At 46.4% G+C, this 27,017-nt stretch overlaps 2 protein-coding genes across 2 annotated transcripts in view; one reads left to right on the top strand and one right to left on the bottom strand.

Annotated features, from left to right (window-relative positions):
• The window catches only part of Snd1 (staphylococcal nuclease and tudor domain containing 1), a 410,684-nt gene that overhangs the window by 37,923 nt on the left and 345,744 nt on the right, over positions 1-27,017 (bottom strand). The gene's annotated exons all lie outside the window — the stretch shown is intronic.
• Positions 20,641-22,749, top strand: Lrrc4 (leucine rich repeat containing 4). Its single transcript, XM_071607778.1, has one exon. The coding sequence runs from the start codon at positions 20,654-20,656 to the stop codon at positions 22,607-22,609; it is 1,956 nt and encodes a 651-aa protein (XP_071463879.1). The 5' UTR covers positions 20,641-20,653; the 3' UTR covers positions 22,610-22,749.

Here is a 27,017-nt window from a genome sequence, read left to right as displayed (position 1 = left end):
CGTAATTGTGTAACTGATTTTGGAATTTAAACACAGGACTTGGCATTTGTTACAAATGGTAAACTACATTTCACTTTGCAAGTTGCAGTCCATCTCTCCATACTTGTAAGAAATTTAGAACCTTAGTTTTCTGTTCTAACAGAAAACAGTCTTGTGCATCTAAAATGCCTTTTCTGGGTCTCATGCCTAAGTCTTTGAAAAGGTGGGCCATTATGCCCCACATGTAAGGATTTGGCGGACACTGTCAACAAGAAAAATTCCTATGCTGGGAGCCTGTGGGGAGCCTTGGAGGCAGAGAACATGGGGCAGAAACTGAGAAAGGCCAGGCTGTACTACTCTCTGGAGATCCTCCTTCAGATTAGCTGGAAGTGAGGTTTTCACCTAAGTGAAGCTGCTGCTATCCATGTGGACCCAGAGATGGATTCAGTGAGATGGATTTTGGCGGGGCAGGGAGGAGCTCTAGGCATGACTATAAAATAGTACTCTCCCATTCTCCAATTCAGCGCGGGAAGGGATGCATTGGTCAGACCCCGCATCTTAGCAATTCTGCCCATCTTCTTGGAACAATGGTTCTTTCAAAGAACTATACAAATTCTCTGGAGAAGACCAGCTGGGTCACAGGTAAATGTCTGTGGGAATGCAGAAAAGGATCTTGGCAAAAACACAGAAAGTAGATTTGCAGGTGACATGATAAATGGAAGAGAGATTTGGGTCCAAAGACTAAGAGAAAAGTGTGTGTGGAATGACCAAAAATTCATCTAGGAACTTGAGGCTAAAGCAATCTTTTTGCATTGATTACTCTGGGTGGCAAAACTGCTGGGGACAGGAGTGACTCATGGACTCATTTGGGGTCCAGTTCCCCAGATTTTACATAGCAATATGATCATCTTTCTGGATGGTTTCACAGCAGTGAACTATGCTATAGTCATCCAGCTATGGTGAGGATAGCTGAATTGATGAAATCAGTGAAGGTGAACCTTGCAGGACTTTCTTTTCTCAGCTAGGAGGGGCAATGCTGTAAGGGTGGGTCAAGTAGAAATAAGGGGAAAGAGGAGGAACTATGAGGTCTCGAATTCTACCTGTAATTTATTCTTTAGGACCTGCTGGATCACACTGACCCAATTTGTTTTCAAATAAGATAAAAATGGAGTTAAGAGTGCCAGAAAACAATGGTTTTTGCAAAAACTCTTGATCTCCAGAAGGGGCATTCAAACAGAAGAACCTTCCATGTGCCAAAAAAAAAAAGTGGCGGGGGAGGTGAGAAAGAAGCTGGAAGGAGAATCCTGCAGTTCCCTGAGGTACCTGCCTCAGCCACTGAGGTCCACTTTGCTTGGCTGAGAATACAGTGCTGTCTGGGGAACCTTCCTTTTGTGTGTGCACCCCACCTCCTGTTTCAGCCAACCTTTCATTTGATGACCCTAAGACACAACTCAGAACCTGTTTCACATTCGCATCGCTCTAGAGACTCACTGTTTCCTGAACCTTGCCATTCCATTTCTCCCAGCACACTGGGGCTCTCTGGCGAAGCTATTCTGGAAACACAATTCACTATTATCATCCCCATTTTATGGATGAGGAGCCTGACATGTAGAGTTAGTTGTCTTAGGTCTAAGGCCCCGCAGCTAGTAAAGGCCAGGGCCAGGGTGCAAGGTAAATCTTTTATTTCTCAAGCCCACACTGCTGGCCAGCATGACATCTTGATGCGCTGACACATCACTGAGCTCAAAGCTTCTTTAGTCTTCCAACCATATCTTTGCTGGGAGGCTGTGGGGGTCAGGGTGGGAGGTACCATGGGGAAAGAACAGTTAAGAGAGAAGGTGCCAGAAAGAATGGACCAGCAGGGGGACTTGACAGAGTGACATATCAGTCATGGAGCATCCATAGCATTGCAAAACTAGGCCCTGATAAAAAGAGAAAATTGTCCAGGTGATTCGGCCTGTGAGGGTAGCAGAGGAAAAGGGGTAACCAGGAGTAGACTTCAAAGGGGAAGGTCCTGGTCCCATGTTCACTCCTGACTGTAGGGTCACAATATCCGAGGCTGTTTATAAGGAGCTCCAAGAGGTTCTTCAATGCTGCATTTTCTGAAGACTCTTTGCAGACAGAAAGATGGACAAACATCCATGTGAACAGCTAGAAGGAGTTGCAAACTGAATACATTTTTTCACACTAACTGAAAGTGTACTTCATTGATCCAGTGTGGCATAGAAGACACACAAGGGAGTGATGAATATTTATTTGGAGAACTGACACTCTCTTACAGCAGCAGGGATGATCCACATACACCCTGCATGACCACTTAAGGCAGTGATATTGCCCCTTTCATAATAGCTTTCTGCTCCCCTGAATTCCAAACGAAAATGAGTCCGAGCAGTGCTCTCCCCTAGTCATGCAGCTGGCCAGGCAACCACAGAGACTCATTCCTCAGGGGCAACACCTTCCCTCCCTTCCTTGTTCCCAAGGCTGTTACCAAACAGGCTGTGTTTCCCCAGTTCATCCCACTCTTTCCAATCAGAGCTAATTGAACCACTTAGCTCAAAGACAATAACATTTGTCCTTTCAAGCCATTAAGAAATGTGTCTCAGCTGAGGCATTATGCAGGAGGTCTGCTCTAGGATAGCAGTATAGACTCACATACAAACGTGCCCACAAAGGCTCTCAGGTCATGCTTAACCGGTGAACATGCGCTAGACCATCAAGTCAAGGAGAAATTTTGCAAAAGCATAGCCAGCAAGTGTCAGCCTGTCTTCTCAACAGGGTTTTCTGAATTAAAAAATTGCTGCCAGTTCTAATTTGGGGCCTAGTAATTGCAGCTGTGGTCTCACAGCCCCCCAGAGATTCTGCTGCTTGCATCCTCTGAAGTCCAAATAAGAATGTATAAGAGAAATGAAGAGGAGACTTCAGACTCTACCACACTTGGTGACAAGAATCTTCAGGGGAGGAAGTAGGAAACAGCCCCCACCCCCACCCTGGGACACAGGGCACTGTTTTCTTATCCACCTTATCCTAAGGGCTCCTGTAAGTAATGGAATTCCACAAAGGAAAGGTCCATAGGACACTGAGCTCATACCACTATAAAGAATACCCTTTCTTAGAGACTCAGCAAAGGTCCCAAAAGCCCTCAGGAGGAAGAGCAGAGGGCTCAGGGAAGCAGAACTAAGGCAAGGACAAGAGACCCGAGATGTTCGCTCCTGTGAGGAAGAACAGCCACAATGAAGAAGGGGCAAAACACTGAGGAAAGATGAGGAAGAGGGGTGAAGGCAGGGAAGATGAGGAAGTGATCCCAGACCAATTTTAACACTTTTGGCAGAAAGATGGGAATGTGCTTTTCCTGAGAGTGACTTCATATAATGAGTGGAAAGAGCTCTGGGGAGCTCTTGGCTCTGCCGCTCCTTTATGCCAGTGAGACTTTAAAGAAAGCCATTTAAGTTCTCAGGGTTTGTTTCCAGTCTCCAGATGGGGGATGGGATTAGATGTGCTGCTTCCCTCCAGCTCTCAAAGGCCCTGATCTCATTGTGCCTCCCCATCTTGAAGCTGCACACTCAATTCCAGGCCATCCCATGTGGTCCTCTCCTGCTGAGAGCAGGGCCTGTGCTGCCCTGGAGCACCCTCCCTCAGCTGACCTTTAGCTCCCCCTTGGAGTCCCACTGAGTAACACCAAGCCTAATCAATTAACCAATAGTTGCTGGACTGTAGTCAGTACCTTTCTCACAGACCAGGAGAGATGTTATTAGAATGAAGACAGGCAAATGCTAAACTGATCTTTTTTTAAAAAAAATATTTATTTATTTACGTATCTTTAGTTTTAGGTGGACACATTATTTTGTTTTTATGTGGTGCTGAGGATTGAACCCAGTGCCTCATGCATGCTAGGAGAACACTCTACCACTGAGCCACAACCCTAGCTCTAAACTGATCTTTAAAAGGGGTGGGACTGGAGTGGTTAGAAGCAAAGCAAGAAGAAGTGAATTCCTTGAACCAAAGGTAAAAAAACTTGAAGTCTGTCCCAAACCAAATTCCAGAAACAGTAGGAGTCCATCTTAAAACTGCTTTTCCCCAGGGACTGAATTATTTTCAGTGGGTCAATGAAAGGGCACAATGCAAGAACCACAAACAGAATTATTCCTTTTTCAATTATCTCTCAACTCTGATTATCCTAAGGAGAAAGTCCCAGTGTGCTGCTAATCTGTCTTTAGCATCTTTTTTAAGAGGGGCAGAACCTTGTGGGCAAATAGGATTTAGCCAGAATTCAGTAACACTCTTCTGTATTCTATGAACTGTATTTATTTTTAAGGTTTCCTTTAATGGTCACTGATAGTTACCTTTTATGATAAGTGATACTTTTCCATTTAAGGAAATTTAAAAAGTGATTTCAGAAAGAACAGTGATTTAAAGGAAAACATTAAGGAAATAGCAGTTGGTACCTGGATTTGGCTAAAGCACATAGATTGATGGTTTAATAATATGTAAAAATTGGGAGATACTGCTATAAATGAAGTGTAGCTAGGCAATAGCGGGGAAGGGACTACCTGATGGCATTTAGATTGCCTCATTCTATGACATTCCCCATGGAAAGGTCCACTGGCTGCCCAATCAACAGCCATTTCCGCCTTTTCTCCCTGCAGGTTGGACTCCATGATTTTCCTCTGTGGCACCTCAGGAAAATGCTGATGCAATTTTACTCACAGTTACTAAAATATTAAAAAAAAACAAACAAAAAAACACCAACATTGTTATGGTTTGGATGTCCCCTAAAAGCTTATGTGTGAGACAATGCAAGGAAATTTAGAACTGAAATGATCAGGTGATAAGAGCCTTATCGTAATCAGTGCACTAATCAACTTGAATACATTGTCCTGAGCTGCTTTCCTCCTCCACACCCTTCCATCTTGAGGTTCTGCAGCAGCATGGGCTCATGGAGATGCCTCTGTGGACCGAAATCTCTGAAAACTGTGAGATTCAAATAAGCTCTTCTTCCTCTATGTTGTTCTTGTCAGGTCTTTTGGTCACAGTGACAAAACAAAACAACAACAAAACACTAACTAAAACACCCACCAAAATCAAGATACAGTCAATACACTAAACAAATAACAAGAATCAGCAGCAGTCTTAAACTTTGGTTAGTGGTTAATAAAAATAAAGATGTAATTTTTTTTCCTATCCAAATTCATGGACCCTACGAATCTATAGTCTCACTCAATCATAGAGTGAGGAGAACAGTTCCCTTTCGTTTTGTCACATATTGGTTTGGGAGTGGTTATGTCATTCAGATCTGGGTAATAAGATGTAAAAGGAAGTCAGTTGACAAGCTTTTGGGGAAAATTTTTTTTTTCTTTTAAAAGGTATAAAATAAGATACTCTACTTCTGCCTTTAGAGATTGGTGTGTAAGCAGGCAATGCCTGGAGCTATGGCGACCATTCTGCAGCCAAAAAAGACACATGTGATCATGGTAGAAGAGAAAGGTGGAAAGAACTAGGGTACCTAATTTTGGGGCCACATCTCAGTTAAACCAGCCCATCATGGAATGCACACCTACTTTGAAAATGACTTTGTGTGTGACATGATAAATGTCATTATTTAAACTGCTTGGAAGTTCTATTACTTGCAGCATAAAACATCTACAAACTAAACTGACCCATGAGTCTTTACCATAGTTACATATATCTTTTCAACCTCCAAAATAAAAGTAGGTGGCTAGATCCTCTAATAGGAGCAGTGGGGGTTGCTCTGTGCCCCAAGCCCATCTCTGTCCTTCTTTCTAGCCTCTCAGGCTCCTCGGTGTAGAACAGAAGAGCTGTCTAATGAGAACTGACAAGGTGGAGGCCACAGGACTGCTGACAGGACAGAGAGCTCTTAGCAAAGGATGCCACCCAGAGGGCTGGAGCAAGGCTCAGACCTCCATTCCCTGGGCAGCCACTGGGGATGGGGGGAGGAAGAAGAGGCAAGTCCATGGAAAGTCGTTTAGAAGAGGGGACAGCAGACTGGCATAGTTGTGAAGTCAAGAGATAGAAAGTCTAGGGTCTATCAGATTCTGATCCAAATATTAGGGCAGATACTACTCCAGTTCCTTATAGGAACTCCTTTTTATTCCCCCCAACCCCCAGCAACCCATATCTGCCTCCAGTTTCCATTTTATAGGAGTGTGCAAATTTCTCAATTTGTAGCTGTAAATCTAATAGAAAGCTTGGAGAAGACATCAGACAGACCCTGTAATCTCTGCTAATCCTGTAATCGGAAGCTAAACCCAGGACACAAACGGATTTTCAAAATAAGGATTTCAGAAACTCAAATGGCATTAACAGGTCTCAGAGACAAATGTACACAACAACTGAGTGAGATCCATCAATACACACAGATGCATCGCCATGCCTTCTACTCCAACAAATTATCTACAAGAATAGAAGACAGGATGGGAGGGGCAGATAGACCTCAAAGGATGAGGGCAAAGCCATCTCAACAAGGTTCTTCTTCTAGGGAGGTTATTATTATTATTGGTACCGGGGACTGAACCCAGGAGCACTCAACCACTGAGCTACATCCCGAGCCCTTTCATACTTTGCTTAGAGACAAGGTCTGAGCTGCTTAGGGCCTTGCTAAATTGCCGAGGCTGGCTTTGAACTCTTGATCCTCTTGCCTCAGCCTCCTGAACCTCTGGGATTACAGGCATGCGCTACCACACCCAGCATTTTATTTTTTTTAAGTTTCAGGTTTTTTTTTCTTTTTAAATTGACACATATTGATTGTGCATATTTATGGGGTATAATGTGACATTTTGGTACATGAATACACTGTATAATGATCAAATCAGGGTCACTGTATAATGATCAAATCATCTATCACTTCATTTATCATTTCTTGTATCTTTTATGAAATATACAATACGTTATTAATTATAGTCACCCTTACTGTGTATTAGAACACCAGAACACACATATAAACCTATTGACCAACCTTCCTCTATCACTGTCTCCTCCAAAGGGCCTTCTTCAGAGTTCTCTGAAATTGTTTGTGAGTTGGAGTAAGGAGGAATAAAAGGTGGGTAAGGGGAGAAGCAGATGACAGTTCTTTTTAAAAGTTCCAAACCCTTTTTACATTCTTTGTTGTAAAAGAAACGAATGGTTATAAGCAAAGTTAACAACAAGGAAGGATGAATTTTTAATCATGTGTTGTACATGCATAGGGCCCACAAACAGAAGATTCAGTGGTAACCAACTTTCCAGTCACTGGTATCAGATTTGCTGCGCAGCTGACCTATTCCAGGGGACAAAGGTCTTTGGAAAGCAGGCAGGGATGCATTTGTCTGCAGAGCCTGTTTCTTTAGGAGTCTGCCTGTCCCTGTGTGGCTGAACCTGAATACATCTTTCTGCACTTGTAACTTGTGCATGTCAGAGCTGCAAAGCTCCCCGACTGCTCGGAGTGGACACATAATAACACACAGATCCCAACTGTCACAGGCCCTATTGTGGCCATGGGTCACTCAAGATGGGGACTAGATTGGAGAAAAAACTATTTCCTTTAGCCAGTAGGAACATTTCTTTGGGGTTCCTTTTTCTCTAAGTTCCCAGATTTGAAAACAATGAGTCCAGGGGAATTCTTGACTTGAGTCAACATTTTTGTTCCTTTCTAGGAGCAAATGCTCCTCAGAAGCGCTGGCAAGTGAGAGGTTGCTGAGTCCAGTAGAGGACCACTTGCTCTACTAGCTTCTGCTCCTAGACACCGCTGTTGGCAAGCCCACAGTCCTTCCTTCTGCTCTAACATACCCCTCTCCTAGAGGGTTCCGAAAATAAAACAAAGCGGTGGTGGTGGTGGAGGGGTGGCATTGTTCAGCAGTAGAATGCTAGTGTAATCCCCAGCACAGCCAAAAACAAAAGAAAAAAAAAAAGTTGGGTTGCATTGTCCTACTTAATGGACAGTCTGTGGTCAGTGCTGGATGTTTATTATGTACACATTATTCGTGATGGGATAAGTAGGAGCCACCAAATTTTTAATCATATTAATCGATTTTTTTTTGTCCTAAGAGAACCAGGCCCTTGGTCAATATAATTAAAATAATTAGGGCAAACGAAACATAAAGCATTTAACCTGACAACTGGGTGCAGTAGTGCAAACCTATGATTCCAGAGACTCAGGAAACTGAGACAGAAGGATTGCAAGTTTGAGGCCTGACTCAGAAACTTAGTGAGACCCCATCTCAAAAAAAAAAAAAAAAAAAGAAAGAAAGAAAGGAAGGAAAGAAGGAAGGAAGGAAGGAAGGAAGGAAGGAAGGACTGGGGATGTAGCTCAGTGGTAAAAGTGGTAAAGTGCCCTTGGGTTCACTCCTTGTACCTTCCAACCCCCCTAAAAATCAAAAAACAAAAAAGAAGCAAATACACACATATACAAAAGCCAAATAACATTTGGAAAGAAATAGTCAGATAGGGACAGCAGTGGTGGAAGCCAACTCACAGTGGGATTAAAAATGGGCAACAGCTGGTGTTGGGACTGATGGCCACAGCCACGCCTGGCCTCCTATGAGAATGGGAACTCCTCTTAGTCTCAGTCTGATGAAGAATCGTACCCTGCAGCTGTCAGATGTACAGGTAGCAAACGGGTGGCTTTCATTAGGAAATCAAAATGGCTTAGGGAAGAGAGAGGTTCCATGTGAAGGAAGATGAGCAGTGGCAATGTGCTGAGCACAGGTCACAGACTCCTCAGGCTGTGGGTTCCAACTAGAGAGATGAATGAGAATGTACTCAATGTGTCAGTAAGTCTGTCCATATTCAGGTCCTTTTCCCCTTCTCATTTCTTATGCACAGACACATACAGCCCTGAACAGATCTGACTGACTGGCACTTAGAGGCAGACTGCCAGAGTAGAAAGGACAGAGCTCAAGTTGCTCCATGTGTCTGGGATCCCAAGATGGTCTTCTCTGGGGAGGGATCCCCAAAGGGCTCTGTGCCAGCTTCAAAACACCACCAAGTTGTTGGGCCAGAGAGGATATTTGCGGGGGAGGGAGGGGATCCTGCCCAGTTCAGACACTGCTCATTTGCACAAAGAGCCCTTTCAGAGTTATTGGCTGGCAGGGTTCCTCTTGGGCCTTTAAAAAAAAAAAAAAAAAAGTACTTGTGCACTGACTGAATACAAATCAAGCAGTCTCACTGGGCTGCCACACAAACTGGCCTCAGTCACCAAGAAAGAGATAGAGAATGAGGACTACTCTCACTAGGTTGCCAGTATCCAGGCATCCTGGAGGAGGGCCCTGATCCTCAGCTGGTATCCCCACCACAGCAGGGACTTCAGTATCCTTGTCAGGAATGAAGCCGATCCATTTCAGTTTGCTTCAGTCTATTTCAGAGAAATAGTTTAAAGTAGCCTAAGACAAAAAGTTCCTAAGAGCACCTGCTTAGCTAACCAACCAATTAGGGACATCCCAATCACCCCAGATCCTCTAAAAGATGAAAAAGTGATCACCACTAGAAGCATTTGCATCTAAAAACATGTACCAAGAGCAGGCTGGAAGCTGGGTAGATGTAATCCTGGAAGAAACTCATAATGAAAAAGGAACGCAGCATCCAGGAGCCTGGGTGTCAGCCAACCCATCCATCCCCTGTTTGATGACTCACAGGGGAAGCCAGCAGTGTAAGCTCTGGGCTGGTTCTCCTGGATGTACCAATGCTGCTCTGCTCTCTACCTTTAAGGGTGAAATGCTGGCCATCCTTTTGTGTGAAGATGGCCAGACCAGTGACCGAGAGACACAATTCCAGCCCAGCCCACATTTGTACTATGGTGGCTTTGATCTCCCTCTCAATCTCCTTTGATGGGCAAATGAATACACTTAGGAGCTGAAGGTGCTAGGCCACTGTAGTATGGCAAAATTATGGTAAACAATTGGAAATAAAAATACTCTAGTCATACCTAAAGTTGACAGAAACAAAAGCAAAACCAAAAAAGCTGGCAAGATTAAGAAGAGGGCTGGGGATGTAGTTCAGTGGTAGAGTATCTGCCTAACGTGTAAAATCCTGGGATGGATTCCTAGCATGGAGGGGCGGAGGGAGATTGCAAGTAACTAACAAATTATGCAAGGAGGCTTGGTGGCCACAGATGAGGATCCAAAAAGAAACAAATCAAAGAGGCTGGCAGACAGAAGGTGATGCCAACATGTACTTCCCTATGAACTAAGGGGCTAAGAATGCCTCAAGAACAGGGAAGAGATGCAAAAAGAAACCACACAAGAGCCGGGTGCGGTGGCCCATGCCTGTAATCCTAGAAACTCAGGAGGCTGAGACGGGAGGATTGCAAGTTTGAGGCCAGCCTTGGCAACTTAGCAAGACTCTGTATTAAAAAAAAAAAAAAAGAAAGAAAGAAAGAAGAGGCTAGAGATGTAGCTGAGTGGTTTATAAAGCATCCCTGAGATTAATCCATAGTACCAGGAACAAATAAACAAAAACAAAAACAAAAAATTATCACACAAGAGGATACAAAAGGCTTCAAGCCAATCAGAATATATGAAATACACAGAGAAAGTTCCAAGTTGTGTATAGGTCTTAAATTCAGCCAGGAATTCCATAGGGTAAGTGTAAAAAGCATGTTTCCATTTTGTTCACACTCTCTAAATGCTAAGTTTTTCTTTGGCGTACTGAACTGCTCAATAAGGGTCCCTAGAATATTCCTAGAGGAATGGCCCTAAGCCATGTGACTTTTTTCTTTTCTTTTAAAATTTCTGTGACACACTCACAGTTGAGGAAAATGAAGTCACAACAAGAAACATCTTCCCTTGGGGCAAAATAAAGTCAGTGAAAAAGCAGGACCAGAGGACCTGGGCTCTCTGTCACTCAGCACAGAGCTGTTTGTTGTCTCCCCCTTAGTGTTTTAAATTAAGAGTCTGTTGATGGAATTGTTTGTTCTTTAGTCACCCAAATTTTGGGGACTGACAGCTAATAGAGAGCTGACTCTGGACAGAGGGGGACAGAAGCTCCTGGACTCTTTTCCTCACTCAGACTAGTGTCTGCCCACTGTGCTCGGGCTCAGGCGCTCAATGGGATATTTATAGCTGCCTTTAAATTTACCCAGCTCACCATAAAGCGAGGTAATGGGGCGCCCTTTACTGCTGCTAGTGGTGATTGTCCTAACATTCTTTAATTAGCAAAAAGCGTTGGCACAGCCACTTTCAAAGCATTTGATCTCACTGTCCTGGTGTTCCCTATTTCAGGCTCAACAGCCCCCACTCCCTTTGGAGAAAATGCACTTTAGCAAATTTGAAATAGTAGGTATATGCATACACAAGTACAGATAGGTATATTTGTGTACCTATGCACATTCTTCAGCTGGCTCCTCACATATTCATCTACCAAGAACCTGTATTTATGGTACCTCCATAAAACTTTCCTTCATAAATCAATCAGTAAGGGGCTGGGAAACTAAAAATTGAGAACTGGAGAAACCTTAAGGTCACTGGGATCTTCCTTAATTTTTTCCTGCTTAGAAAAATAAAAAGGTCAATGACAACAAAAACCAAACTAGGTAATATGACCAATTGGTGAGGCTACTTTACACAGGGGAGTCACAGTAAGTGTTAAGAGATCTGCTCAAGAAGTAGCCAGTCATCCTAAGATGTGGGGGGAAGAACATTCTAGGTAGAAGACAGAGCAAAGTCCCCACAAGGGGGAACCAAGTTAATAGTACTCCAGGAGATGAGAACCAGTGTACCACAAGGAGTAAGGGGGAAGACAGAAAAAGATTAAGGACAAATCAGGCCTGTAATCCCAGCTATTTAGGAGACTGAGGCAAGAGGATCACAAGTTCAAGGCCAGCTTTGGCAACTTAGCGAGACTCTATCTCAAAACAAAATAAAAAGGACTAGTGAAGCTCAGTGGTAGAGGGCCCACTGATTGAATTCCCCACCTCCCAAATGGTTAAGGGCAGAGATGTGGCAGGGGATGAAGGCTAAGGGCCTGTGGACCATGTAAACAGTCTGGTTGTTATTCGATCTATGAGGGAATGAGCATTCTAAGTAATCCACACAAAATCTGATAGAATGTCACAAAGATCATTTTGGTTCACACAGAGAACAGATTGTGGATGGCAATAGTAAAACTTATGCCTTGAAAGATTATTTTCTCAGCTTTAAATAAATGTTCTGTGGTTTGTGAGATTTAATGTAAAGGGAGATTGAGTGAAGGGTACATGGAAAGTCAGTACTATTTTGTACCCAACTGCAAGTCTAAAATTACCTCAAAAAAAAAAAAAAAAAAAAAAAATTGTAAGCAACAGACAGCACAAAACACAATTTTTTTTTTTTTTTCTCTCTTGGGCCAAGGACTGAGCTCAGGACTTTATGCATGGTAGGTAAGCACTCTGCCACTGAGCTAAATCCCAACCCCAACACTTCAAATTTTGAATTAAGAATTACAAGTTCTAAATTAGGTACAATACCAAGAACAATAATAGTTTAGGGGAAAAAAAGCTCAATAATGGACTCTGGACAAAATAGTGTCTTTTCTACATTAGTTTCTATATTAGAAAATAATAGGTTGGGAATGGTGGTATTCACCTGTAATCCCAGCAGCTCGGAGGCTGAGACAAGAAGATCACAAGTTCAAAGCCAGCCTCAGCAATGGCAAGGCGCTAAGCAACTCAATGAGATCTTGATTCTAAATAAAATAAAAAAAACAGGGCTGGGGATGTGGCTCAGTGGTTGAGTGTCCCTGAATCCAATCCCTGGTATTCCCCACTCTGCCAAAAAAAAAAAAAAAAAAAAGAAATAATAGGTGTACCACTATTACTATTTGCTGAGATTGACTGTGATATACAACTTGTTTGTCGTCCAACAATACCATGAAGGAAGTTAACTCCATTTACATGTGAATGATTTGAGGCTTAAAGAATTAAGGTATACAAATTAGTATGCAAAAATTAGATCTGAGACTTGAACCCAGGTTTGTCTGACTCCAGAAATACTTCATACCACCACTCTGCTATTAATGTCCACTAACATACACGTAAGTGTACTTGTGTACTTTGATGTAATGTATTTTGTAGAAATTGGTTTTGGGAAAAATACTTGTATTTTCCCAACCAAAATATGAATGACTTGACTTTATACTTACATCACTTATCTGTGAAAAAGCAAATTACACTTGAGGGCCTGGACGACCCCCTGATAAATGATCAAACTTATACATGATGTACTTGAAACACCATTTGAGTCAGAACCTTCAGTTTCACACTTATACAGGCTGGCTCTGATCTGGAAGTATACCTTAATCTTCAATATAATCCTCTTTACATTTCTGTGATTTAGTTACAGTTAAGCTAAATTTTGTAGCAATACCAAAAGGTACTGCTAGTATTATCAGTATGTTTCAAGATCTTTGGGAGAGAATCTATAGACCACTTCAAGAAAGAGTGAGAAAATTATTAAGGAATCAAGAGAAAGGAAGAAAGCAAGGGAAGCAGATTTCTTGAGTTTGTCTCGTCAAAGTGCACTTCTTTGACGGAGGGCCCTCTCCCTTCCCTGGGGGAAGGAAGACTCAATGGTTATACAGCTCATGCTTGGTTTTTCCATTTCTCTGAAGCACAGTAGAAGGAAAAGTCACTAGCTATCCTATGTACCTTCCCTTTCTCCCTCCTCTTTTGTGATATATTACAGTGGTTTCTGGTTTGGACCATGGACAGATTTGGGGGATTGAAACCTGATTCTGTCGCTGTAGTAGGTTGAAAGTCAGCCCCCAAAGATGGGTCCATGCCTTAGTCCTAGAACCTGACTGTTACTCCAATGGAAAGAAGGTTATTTGCAGATACAGTTAGCAATTAAGGATACTCAGATGAGGAGATCATGTGGATTATCTAGGTGGGCCCTAAACTTAATGACAAGAGTCCTTAGAAGTTGCAAATAGGAGAGACAGAAGAAAAGGAGGCAGTATGACCATGGAGGCAGACTGAAGTGATGCAGCCACAAGGCAAGGAGTGCCACCAGAATTAAGGGCATTTGGAGGGACTGCAGCACTGCCAGATTGTGAACTTTGAGCATCCAGAACTGCAAGAGAATAAAAGTTGTTGTTTTAAGTATTTCAACAAATGCTTATCATGTGGTTATTTGTTATGGAAGCCTCAAGAAATCAATCACTCATTAGCTTAGAATCCTGAGAAATCTAATGGTTCCTGTCTTATAGAGCTGTTGGGAGGATTAAATGTGTAACAAGACAGTGGAAAATATCTATCAATGCCCTACAAAATGTTGTTACTAAAATTATCATATTGCTGTACATTGGCAAATAAAAAGGATAAATCACCAGGACCTGAGATGGGCCAGTGCACCTGCACAGGGCCATTTTCAAGGCTCCTGGCCAGACATTTTTGGTCTGCTTGACCATATAGGTGACCACATCTAGAATGTGTGGCAAACCACTCTTCCAAGAGAGGAAGCAGCAGGGTAACTGGGAGGCTTCTCTCTCCACTTAAGCCTGGCAACTCACAAACTATAAGCCCTGGGAAACTTGTCCCAGAATGAAAGGCCCGTGCATTCAATAACTCTTCATTACGTTCATTAATCACCTGTCCCTTCTTAGCCGAATTCTGAAAATTGCTCTGGATGGGACAATGCTTTTCTGCCTACTCCTTTCTGACTTTCTTAAAGAGCAGTCGTTGAAGTAAATAATAGTGGAATCTCAGGATAATCAGAAGAGTGGGTAACTCAACAGCTGTGCTGGTCTGAATCACTGGCTCAAGGAAGAAAAGCCATTCTCTGTGGGCAATAATGGCATATCCTAGTCTCACTATGGGATCACAAGCAAGAAAAACAACCTTCCTTTTACAATGAACAGAAACTTCATCACCGGTTGACCCTAGAGGGGTATTTGCACACATGGGTGGAAATGAATAAGAGAAACACAGACAGGATATGTTCACTGCTTTGAGTAAAAGGAGGTGACTACTTCTGCACAGACATTTCTTACTGTTTTGTCATTACTAATTCGCCAATCAGGATCTTCCCTTCCTTCTTTGAAGGGCAATTTCCATACTGAATTTTCTTTCCTTCTGTTTCTCAAATCCCTTTAGTGGTTGCTCTGTTCTGTTGTGTTGCCACTGATAAACCTCCTTTAAGGGCCCCAAAGCCTACTGGAGGCAAGATGGTACCTTGCCACTCCAGGCAAACCCTATGAGGCATTATGGACATCTAGTGGCTGCTCAGAATAATGCTTCAGGGATGTAATGCATATCAGGGTGGGGAGTGGTCTAGCCTGGGCAATCCTGGGTCCTCTTTAGAGGACCAATTTCAGTCAATCCTTTAGATGACCATTTCTTCTGCTTCCTATTATGGGTCCAAAGTCACATGGAATGGCGCATCAGCTCTATTGAAGACCCATCTTTATCCCAATCCAGCAAAATATAATGGCACTTGCATACAAGATCACAGAAGCCAGGCATCTGGAAATATCTTCAAGTCATGGGTTTAAACTACCAATTAGCCATATATCAAAATCTTGACAGAAGACTGAGCTCAGAAGGAACAGACTCTGATATTAATTAGTCACATGGCTTTAGGTAAGTCACTGTGCCTCTCTGAACTTTCTTAACGACATCTGTAAAATGAGAGGCTAAGACCAGATAATCTCCAAGGTCTCTTTTAGCGTTAACATTTTGTGATCTATGAGCCTTTTTAGTAGCTGTGAAAACATAGTCTGCTGTGCTCAGCTCTGGCCCTGTGGATCTCTGGATTATGAAGGAAGCATTCTCTCCTCAACTGTGTGGCCCATTTCCAAGAGTTGGCTACAGTCCCAAAGGATCAAACTCCTTCACAGAGCTACATGTCTGAGAAGGGGTGGAAATCATAGACTATGAGAGCTGCAAGGCACTTTCTATTCCATTTCCTTGATTTTATAAAAGCTATTTTGAGATACCTCACAGGTCTAATCAGTGGCAGATAATCGACTAGAACTCAGGTATCCCAGTCTTAGTGCAGGGCCCACTCCACAGCACTGAGCTGCTGGCACAGGCCATGCCCAATTTCCTCCACTGGCCTCCTTCTTCCTTTCCCTCCAGTCTCCTCACAGCAGTCTCTCTGTGTGAAACTGCAAGTGAAAACATTCTCAGCATAGCAATTCTTCCTTCTCTTCCTCTTTGGGCTTGAGCCTTCTTCGTCCTTTCTTATTCCTTGGTGGTATCATGTCAAATTAAGGAAGCAGTAAGGAACAATGAGGGGCCATGCGCCAGTTAGAAGGTACTCACTTACCAAGATAAGAAGCTACAGGCCATGTTCAGGTCAGAAGGGATGTGTGCTACGAAGACCCCACTGGTTCCTCTTTAGCCTGGTTCAGGTGCTGGTTCATAAGTTCAGCTGCTTTTGCAAGACCAGCTGGCCTATAGAGGGCAAAGCGGCCCCAAGTAGAGTTCCATGGAACTTGGGAATATTCACTTTCATCAACAGCAGTCACAAATATTTACTGTGAGACAAGCTCATTACTAAGCACTGGTTGGATCCAAATCAGCCCACCCTTCCATCTACCTTCACAGTGCGGGGGCAGCAGCTTTCATCTGCTGGGACTGGAGCTGAACAGATGGGGCCTGAGTTTGCCTACACAGGCAGGAAACAGCCCAGGCAGAGCCCCTCTTTTGCCTGAGGAAGGAGGGACAGCCAAACTCCAGTGTGCCATCCAGACCCTGGCCAGGGTCTCTTCTGGTACCAGAACACTCTACTAGCTCTGTGCCAGCTCTGGCAAGGAGAGGAACCTCCTCCACAGATCCTTGACAGGCCAGGTTCACATTTCCTGGGTCTACAAGATGGTAGTGTCTGGCTTGAAGCTGAGAATATGCAGATGGGGCTTTAGTCAAGAATGCATAAGTGCTACTAAGGTGCCCAGTTGGAACTAAACCCTAGTTACCACAGTGTGACTAACCTCCATTTCTCTCATTTATTTTTTTTTAAATTGGTCATCATGAGTGAAGCATGTTTAAAGGTTTGTTGTTAAAGTCCCTCCTTTTACACCCTTCAACTTATTTCTTTCATACATCTTTCACTGAACTTTCATAGTTGTTTCCTGACCTTGCCTCCACCATTTAGTCTGAAGAATGGACGCAGTGGACATATTTGCTAGTGATTAAAGCACTGGTCTCAAGATTTGAACACTAGTTTGAAAGGCTGGTTCTGTTTACTTTGAGGAAACAGGACTGTGAGCAAGTTTTCTGCTTGCCTAAACTAAGAATCTTATCTGTAAAATGAAGACAATGGTGCCAATTACTTCACTGGAGCAAATGAAGGCTAAATCAGAACAGATATGTAAGTTTTTAGTGTGGAGGATAGTACATAGTAGATAAACATCCCAATAAATGACTGCTGAAGTACATGGATGAAACCCAAGTTCTCAGACCACTGGGCAAATACTTGAGAATCACTCCCATACCCAAGTTCCTTGACATCTATCTGAGGGCTGCCAGAAATCCTGGCTTACTATGTGACCCTAGGCAATATATTTGACCCATTCATAAAATGGACAATAAAGTTGATACAAAGATCAACAGTGGTACACACAGAGGAAGGGTTCAATAAATATTAAGTGTTAATGCTAATTTAACTGCAAATGCAAACAAAAAAGTCTTAGTAAAGAATGGGGTCGTCAATTTGCTACAATGGAACTTCCCAGGACTTCAAGAATGTTGTGGCATATTTAAGGCAGTTCAGGTTACTGGGTAACTGATAACACTGAGACTACAGGTGTGGCAGAATCCAGAAAGCTAAGAAATTCTGGACCTCCTGGTTCTTAAACCAGAGCCCATGAGGCAGTAAGGGTTTAAAAAGCAAGCTTGCCACATAACCACACAGTGAGAGTGAGGGGGCGGGGGCGGGGCCGGGGGCGGGGCCGGGCCGAACCAGGTGTCTGCAGGCAGTGCTGGAAGGGAAGGGAAACCAAACTGATGCCAAATTCTACTAGACCTGGGTCCTAGGTCTTAGCTAGATGACCCCACCCCCACTTAGTCGAGAAAGGGGGTCTGTTTGGTGAATTAAGAAAAGGCTGGCCTAGTCTCTCTCCTGAGGCGGGCTGTAGAATGCCCCAGGCTCTCCTCCCAGCAGATACAGTGACCAGAATTCCCTTTTTAGTAAACGGCTACCGCAGGTTGCTACGCAGTTCTTCTCAGGGAGTCCCAGGAAGACAAGAGGGGCTTGAGAAGCTCACCGGGCAGAAGGCGTAAGACGCCTCCCCCATTCTTTGCGCGCAGGGGAGAAAAGGGGCGACAGAGTCAAAGCCGCAGCTCCATGAATGAACCGTGGGTTGCGCCGTGGGTGCTGAGAGTTCACCTTAATCCTTCCCAGGTTGTCTTTCCCCCAGCTCCTTGCTCTTGGTCTTTCCTTCCACTGATTCCCGCCCCCGCAGCCCTCATTAAGAAAACTATCATTTAAAGCCCTAGTTAGAGCCCAGGACGGGTGAGGGAGTGTGCGAGGGAGGGGGCAGGAAGGACAGGCATCAGTGCAGCGGCAAATCCCAGGCTTTCGGTCTTCTGGCTCCAACCCGGGTCGCCCGCCCCCAAGTCCCCACCACTATGCAGCTCCAAACTCCGAGTCGCCTGCCTGCCTGGGCCCCGCGGCGAGGCGCCCCGTCAGCATTCCGCGGGGGTGAGGATGACGCGGGCCGGGCGGGAGGCCGGCCAACTGCAGCAGCCCAGCCTCGGACCGCCGCGTCCTAGGCTCGCTGGCCCCTGAGCCCACCAGCCTAGGGCCAGAGGGTGCCGAGCGACCGGGTGCGGGGGCCGTGCGGTCTCCTGCTGCAGCCCCAGGCGGTTCCAGCCTATCAGCGGCCACCCAGCGGCTCGCCCCGACCGGACCAAAATAGCAGCGAACGCCTGCGACTTGCGCGCTGCCCCTTACTTGACGCTCACTCCGGCTCGCTTGCCGGGCCCGCTCCCCTCGTCCGGAGGGGGCGGGGAGGAAGCGGCCTGGGAGGGGGCTCCAGGGGGGGGGAGAGAGAGAGAGGGGGGGGGGGAAGGAAAGGAAGGAAGGAAGGAAGAGAGGAAGGCAGGCGGCCGGACGATCAGAGGCGCGGATTCGGGGCTTCGGGGCTGCGCGGCGCGGGCCGGCGCGGCGCTGGAAGGCGCCGGCGTTAACCCCTCGAGGGCAGGCGGCGAAGGGGGAGCTGTGTTAATACAGAAGAGCACTGCATCACGCTAATCTTCTCCCCAGAACAGTATGCGTCAGCAGTACATTCACGTTCTGACTGAAGGACAAAAGGATGAGAGAGCAGTCTGCGTGGCTGCTGCCTGCAACACCGCGAGCCCGGCGCGAGGAGGAGACCGTGGGCGCCGAGCGCAGGAGCCCCGCTGCTGCCGCCGCCGCCGCCGCCGCTAGCCAGCAGGGACCATGTTCCCAGGTTCCGGAGCGGTTCCCGCAGCCGCGACCCCCGCTGCTCACGCCGCCGCCGACAGCGCTCGGGTCGCTGCAGCAGTCCGCGGGCAGCGTAGCCACTGAAGGCGCCGGGAGCCCCAGCCGAGAACTCGCCCTCTCCGCACCAAACCTGGGCCGGGGGCGCGCCGGGGGCCCGGCAGCGGAGGGCGGCGGCGGGTGGTTGCGCGCCACCGGGGGCTGCGGCCGCCGCCGCCGGACCCGCGCCCGCCCCCGGACTCTCTGAAGGGGCCTGCGGTGCGGGCGCGACAGCCGCGCGCTCCTCGGCCCGCGGACTCGGTCCCGGCGCAGTGTCCACGCCGCTGCACCTCAGGAGCTGGACGGATTACCGTTCCTCGAGCCAGCAAACAGTGGACTGGAGAACTAAGCCCAGTTTTTGTCTTTTTAACCCTTCCGAAGAGAGGCGAGGAGAAAGGGGGTGTGTGTCTGGGGAGGGCGAAGGCTCCGCGAACACCTCCTCTTAACTCTCGCAGCCCCGCGAGCTCACGACTGCAATCAGCTGCCGCCGGCCCGGCGCGGCCAACGCGGGAGAGCGGAGCGCAGCAGAGAAAGCGAGCGCGGCCTGGGTGGCTCGGGGCGCCCCCGCACCTCCGCCAGCGGCGGCCCAGGGAGTGGGCCGGGGGCGCGGGAGGCACACTTTGGCGATGAAGCGCCTTCCCCCGTGGCTGGAGCTAGCCGGTGCCGGGGTCCAAGGACAAAGCAAGGAAGCGCTGGTGGCGCCGCTCCTCGGGCTGAGGGGGGGGCATGCACCTGCATAGCCCGCCGGGCCTCTACTCTCCCTGGCGCGCCTCAACTCCGCGGCTTCGCCGGCTCCAGCTCCGGCTCCGGATTTACTAGAAGCCATTTTGTCTCCCCCACCCTTCCCTCCCCTCCCCTGTGCCCTCCCCACCCCCACCACTTCCCCCTTTTGTTAATTAAAAACTAAGAAGTCAGAATGGGAACGAGGTGCCCGGCTCCCATGGAGAAATCTTGAGGACACCACGACAGTTCTTTCCTGCCTTCCTTCCGAGGTAGGTGAGAGCGATTTGGGTGGGGATGGTTGCAATGTGGGAGAGAAAGTCTTAGCTTTCGGAGGGCTAGCCTTGAGGGTGGGCTTGGATAAGGGGCCGCTCTGTAGTTTGGCAGAATTTTTTTCGGCCGATCTGCTCCGTCTCTCTAATCGCCCCCTCCCCACCTCCTTCTCCAGATGGAAAGAGGAGCTCCTAGCTCACTTAAGCCGGGGTAGGGCTGGTTCTCCTTTCCGAGCCAAAATCCCAGGCGATGGTGAATTATGAACGTGCCACACCATGAAGCTCTTGTGGCAGGTAACTGTGCACCACACCTGGAATGCCGTCCTGCTTCCCGTCTACCTCGCGGCGCAAGTGTGGATTCTGTGTGCAGCCATCGCTGCTGCCGCCTCAGCCGGGCCCCAGAACTGCCCCTCTGTCTGCTCGTGCAGTAACCAGTTCAGCAAGGTGGTGTGCACCCGCCGCGGCCTCTCGGAGGTCCCCCAGGGTATTCCCTCCAACACCCGGTACCTCAACCTTATGGAAAACAACATCCAGATGATCCAGGCCGACACCTTCAGACACCTCCACCACCTTGAGGTCCTGCAGCTGGGCAGGAACTCCATCAGGCAGATCGAGGTGGGCGCTTTCAACGGCCTGGCCAGCCTGAACACCCTGGAGCTGTTTGACAACTGGCTGACGGTCATCCCCAGTGGAGCCTTTGAGTACCTGTCCAAGCTTCGGGAGCTCTGGCTTCGCAACAACCCCATAGAGAGCATCCCCTCTTACGCCTTCAACAGAGTGCCCTCCCTCATGCGCCTGGACTTAGGGGAGCTCAAGAAGTTGGAGTATATCTCTGAGGGGGCTTTTGAGGGGCTGTTCAACCTCAAGTATCTGAACTTGGGCATGTGCAACATTAAAGATATGCCCAATCTCACACCCCTAGTGGGGCTGGAGGAGCTGGAAATGTCAGGGAACCACTTCCCCGAAATCAGGCCTGGCTCCTTCCATGGCCTAAGTTCTCTCAAGAAGCTATGGGTCATGAACTCACAGGTCAGCTTGATTGAGCGGAATGCTTTTGATGGGCTGGCCTCACTTGTGGAACTCAACCTGGCCCACAATAACCTCTCTTCTTTGCCCCATGACCTCTTCACCCCACTGAGGTACCTGGTGGAGTTGCACCTACACCACAATCCTTGGAACTGTGATTGTGACATTTTGTGGCTTGCCTGGTGGCTTCGGGAGTATATACCCACCAATTCCACCTGCTGTGGCCGCTGTCATGCTCCCATGCACATGCGAGGCCGCTACCTGGTGGAGGTGGACCAGGCTTCCTTTCAGTGCTCTGCCCCCTTTATCATGGATGCACCAAGGGACCTCAATATCTCTGAGAGTCGAATGGCAGAACTTAAGTGTCGGACTCCCCCTATGTCCTCTGTGAAGTGGTTGTTGCCCAATGGGACAGTGCTCAGCCATGCCTCCCGCCACCCACGGATCTCTGTCCTCAATGATGGCACCTTGAACTTTTCCTATGTGCTGCTCTCAGACACTGGGGTATATACATGCATGGTGACCAATGTGGCAGGCAACTCCAATGCCTCGGCCTACCTCAATGTGAGTGCGGCCGAGCTCAACACCTCCAACTATAGTTTCTTCACCACAGTAACAGTGGAGACCACAGAGATCTCACCTGAGGACACAACGCGAAAGTACAAGCCTGTTCCTACCACGTCCACTGGTTACCAGCCGGCATATACCACCTCTACCACGGTGCTCATTCAGACCACCCGTGTGCCCAAGCAGGTGCCAGTACCCGCAACAGACACCACTGACAAGATGCAGACCAGCCTGGATGAAGTCATGAAGACCACCAAGATCATCATTGGCTGCTTTGTGGCAGTGACTCTGCTAGCTGCTGCCATGTTGATTGTCTTCTATAAACTTCGTAAGCGGCACCAGCAGCGAAGTACAGTCACGGCCGCCCGGACAGTTGAGATTATCCAGGTGGATGAAGACATCCCAGCAGCAGCATCTTCGGCAGCAACAACAGCTCCATCCGGTGTATCAGGTGAGGGGGCAGTAGTGCTGCCCACAATTCATGACCATATTAACTACAACACCTACAAACCAGCACATGGGGCCCACTGGACAGAAAACAGCCTGGGGAACTCTCTGCACCCCACAGTGACCACTATTTCTGAACCTTATATAATTCAGACCCATACCAAGGACAAGGTACAGGAAACTCAAATATGACTCCCCCTCCCCCAAAAACTTATAAAATGCAATAGAATGCACACACATACACACACACACAAAAAAGACAGCAACTTTTGTACAGAGCGGGGAGAGACTTTTTCTTGTATATGCTTATATATTAAATCTATGGGCTGGTTAAAAAAACAGATTATATTAAAATTTAAAAACAAAAAAATCAAAACAAAACTATTTTCTAACTTGTAAGTTCTATTTAAAGGGGGAGGGAGGGAAATCTTGGGAATGTTGTGGGGTATAAGCCACAAGTCAACTTGCTATGCCACCAGGAGGGATTTCTGGTATGAGGTGGAAACTGCTAAGATAAAAAACTGAAACAACAACAAAAAATGCCCCTAAAGAGGGTGAGGGCTGCTGAGGAGTAGGAGGGATAGACTGCATCTGTCACTTTTTAAGAAGATGCTTCATAGAATACAGGAATACCCATTTCTACAGACATCTTTCTTAAGCTGAAAGCTGTCTCTGCAGATTTATCTTATTAAAAACAACAACAAAAACCCAAATAACACCCCCCGCCCAAAAAGCTCATACATTTGTACCAAAACTCATACATTTGTGCCAAAATGTTGAGAGGCAATAATTTTCTTCAGAGGACAATGGGAAGATAGATCTGTAAATGTATTTAAAACAGGAAAACCACGAAAAATGAAACCTTAAAGTGGCTGAGTCTTTGTCCATGTGCACAAGTCCTTTGGTTTTGTGCACTGGGACTCGCATGTGCCTAGCCTGACAGAGTGCTTCAGGATGGAGCTGAGCAGGAAGGGAGCTGGCGTAGCTCTCAGTCAAATGCTTTCACATTGCACCAGATTCCTGCAGTTGGGCTTAACCCACTCTGCAAGGCATTTGTCTATTCAGGGTTTCCCAGGAGAAGGAGGAGGCCCCCCAGGGGGGTGCGGCACCAGGGAAGGGTAGGAAGGAGAGCAGCAGCCCAGAGAATGATTCACAGGAGGCCATAAATTAGCACTGTAGCATGTCCACCTGTTGTTCCGGGTATCTGACAAATGATTGTAGACAATGATGGCATTTTATGATTTTCCAAAAAGGTCTTGTTTGTTTTAAGGTGGAAAGGGAGGAGAGGCTGGGAGTGGGGAGCTTGGGGGAGTGGAAGCTTTTCTCATGCTTGAGATTTGGTGATTATTCTAAATGCTGATTCATTAGGGATTATTACAGCTAATGCCAACTGGTTGTGGTGATGGGGGTGGGGGGAGAACATGAGTAGGGAAGAATAAAAGAGACAAAAAGGGCACAGGCTAATTTAAAGTAAAGGAGCCTTTCCCAAACAGGATGCTTCACCAAAAAAAAAAAAAAAAAAAAAAAAAAAGTGAAATCCAGAGTTCAAATGACACACATGCATCTGAGTGAGTTCTGCATGGAGTCCTGTTGAATGGGGCACCATGGGGGGAAGCTTCCCTCTCCCAGACCTACCTCCATAAGAAGTGTAAGACAATGGGTTGGGAGGAAGGCAAAGATCTCTGTTATTCTGGTCCATTAAATGATGTAACTTCTTTCAATTATTATTTTAGCTTTAAGAGGGAATAAAGGGTTCAGATTTGAAAAGGGGTGGTATGGGCTGGGGGGAATGCCAACAAAAGAACACTGATTGTAATGTGAGAAAAGTGTATTTTTGTATTTTAATAAATATTGTTCAATTTTTAATTCAATGTCCCCAAAGGGTTAAATTGAGTAAGATCCTGAACCTAGAGATTCTTAAGAGCATCCACCAAGTCATTTCTATTTAAAGAAAAACAAAAAACAAAACAAAACAAAAAAAAAAAATGGGGGGTGGAGGAGGGAGGGAAAGAGGTACTATGGGTGCAGGGGAAGACAAATGTTAATTTTTATAAAGTATGGGAAAATGCTACAGCTGTCAACTACCTTTCCTTAGTTTAAATAAACGCACCCCGATTCTAGTGCATCTTCCATGAGCTAAGTGTGTTAGTCCCTGGCTTTGTTGGGGGTACAACCAAATTCCTCATGCCCTGGAAAAGGAGGGGAAATGGGTCAGCCTCAGTTCCTGGGACCTGGCCAGAAGTTAAGTGCCACCTCAGCAGAAGCTGCTGGTCAGACAGCACCAGCTCCTACCCAAGGACCCAGGGCGCCTGGATTTAAGAGGGTTGCGGTAATGTAGTTTGGCTACAATTTCCCCAAGCAATGTTGCTTCTGTTCTCTTGGATGCTAAACAGTCAAATGTCTCAGTGGAGGATTCTCTTGAGGCTCATAGAGTAATGGCATCCAAGGAGGCTGGGTGAACTGGGACCCTTCATTTCTTTAGCGCTAGTATTTATACTACTGCAGGGAATGGGGACTGAGTGGGTGTGATCTCTCTGGCACAGAGGAGGGAAAGAGGCAGGCAGTACTTTGCAGCAATTGGCTAAGAAAGGGTCAATTCTTAATCCTCCTGGGTACACATATCATTTCTGGGAAATGTGTTTCAGTGTTTGTGGCAGCTTATGTCCATGGGCACACATGTTCTTAGGCACCAAAGATTGATTCCCTTAGACTTTCCTTTACCACTCTACCCCCAATAAAGAGAGAAAGAGAGAACTGCAGCAGATTGAAGGGTGGGACTCAGCTAGGACCAGATGATAAAGCAAATTACTTCCTTTCTTACTGGCACATGACACAACTTAGATTGTTTAGAACAGTTTCCTGGGTATACATTCCAAGGCAACTGTGGAGGTAGTTGCTGCTACAAAAATAGAGGATGGGGAGCCAATTTCAAGCACCTGTTTTTTTGGGGGCAGAGAATTATGCTGTGCAGTAAATAAATGTAATGACAAAGGGTCTGTGGCCAGAAAGGTTGGAAGGTGGAGGTAGAGAAAGGGGCCTAAAACAGTCCTGGGAATAGTCCTAGGAACATATCCAGGGGTGAGCATATCCAGGTCTTGGAATCAAAGGGAGAAGTGATTTCCAGAAGGAACCTCAGGACTAGGGGAGAATGAGGATATGGTTTGGAGGCATAAGTATCCTTGGCGCTGCAGGGGGAGTTCCTTTCCCCAATGGGTCTGCCCTGTGCTCTGGCATTGTTTCAGCATTTGGAGCAGTAACCTTCCTCTGCCATAGGCTGGGTATATCCTCTACAGCAGGCACTTGGGATAGCTTTTCAGAGAGGAGCCCCACGAGCACTGCAAGTACAGTCTTTAAGGCTGTGTTAGTGACTCATCCTCAGGCCTGGCCAAGCTCTAAGGTTGGTTACCTGGGAATGGAACGTGGGTTGGTAGCTCTTCATGGGGGTAGTTATAGCAACACGTTAGAGGTAAAGACTCTGCAGCTTATTATATGGAGTTACAGAATTTTCATTATAGAATTTTTTTAAGGCTGTGAGAAATCATTTAGTCTTAATTCCTTTGCATTTTATGGTCAAGGAAACTGAGCCCCAGAGAGACGGAAAGACACAGCCAAGGTCACACTGCTAGTTAGTGAAGAGGTGGGACTAAAACCCAGGTCTCATGACTCAAGTCAAATGAATTTCTCACTCTGCTCTTATTGGCTATCAATAACGTATTTCTCTCCTTGCTAATATGCAGTTACAATGGGACCCCCTACAAATGCTTCCATGATCTCTTCTTACACTAAAAGATGTCCACAACCAGCCCTACTAACATGCAAGGCCTCACTTAAATGGCTGGATTCTCAGGGTCACATATAACAGCTTTCTGATTCTTAGGCCTGATGGCAGATAGAAACTGCAGAATTCCACAGTGGTTGACAGCTGTAGGAGAACGAGTGAAAGTAGGTAAGACGGTGTGTTTATATGGAGGAAGATGGCTTGGCCTCCTCCCAACCTTAGGCTGGACTGTTTTGAAGAGGATTGACAGAGGTCTTAAAGCACCTCCCAGAGAAACTCTCCATAGTGGAGTGGTTTCTGTTTATTTGGCTTAACAATGAGGATACCTGGGGTGGGGGAGGGGTCCTTAATTCTTCCCTCCACTGTATCTACCCAACCTTAGCTCTTTAAAAGCCATACTGTAGTCGCCACTTCCATAATCTGCTACAGGGTTTCTTATCATCCTTCAGTGTAATGCTGCATCCTATTATCAATGAAGGTAGACAGGCTAGTTTCTAAGGCCTAGAGACATTAGCTTTATGGTGGCTATTTAACATGTATTGAGGCCAGCAACTTGCTGGGTGCTGGGTGGAGCGATGTGCAAAAAGTTCCTGCAAGACAATTCCCATTGTTGGCAGGGAAGAAAGCCAAAGTCCATGGCCTCTGGCTTCCTTTGGTGGTGATGACTAGAGAATGGGAGAGGACTAAGTGGGTCCTACTCACTCCCCGCTTCTATAGCAGGGTACCAAAGCCCATAATTAAGGCTCCCCCATTTCAGTGGAACAAAGCAGCAAGAGCCTGAAATTAGAGAAGAAAGAAGGGGCGGGGGGGAGAACATTTATA

The sequence above is a fragment of the Marmota flaviventris genome, chromosome 1, assembly GCF_047511675.1.
Source record: "Marmota flaviventris isolate mMarFla1 chromosome 1, mMarFla1.hap1, whole genome shotgun sequence".
In the NCBI taxonomy this organism is placed as follows: Eukaryota; Metazoa; Chordata; class Mammalia; order Rodentia; family Sciuridae; genus Marmota; species Marmota flaviventris.
Note: the sequence above shows the minus strand (reverse complement) of the source record. Positions and strands in the feature narration are given on the sequence as shown.

Excerpts from the sequence above, each read along its gene's own strand:
- Lrrc4 (XM_071607778.1), top strand. The coding sequence starts at position 20,654 with ATGAAGCTCTTGTGGCAGGTAACTGTGCACCACACCTGGAATGCCGTC.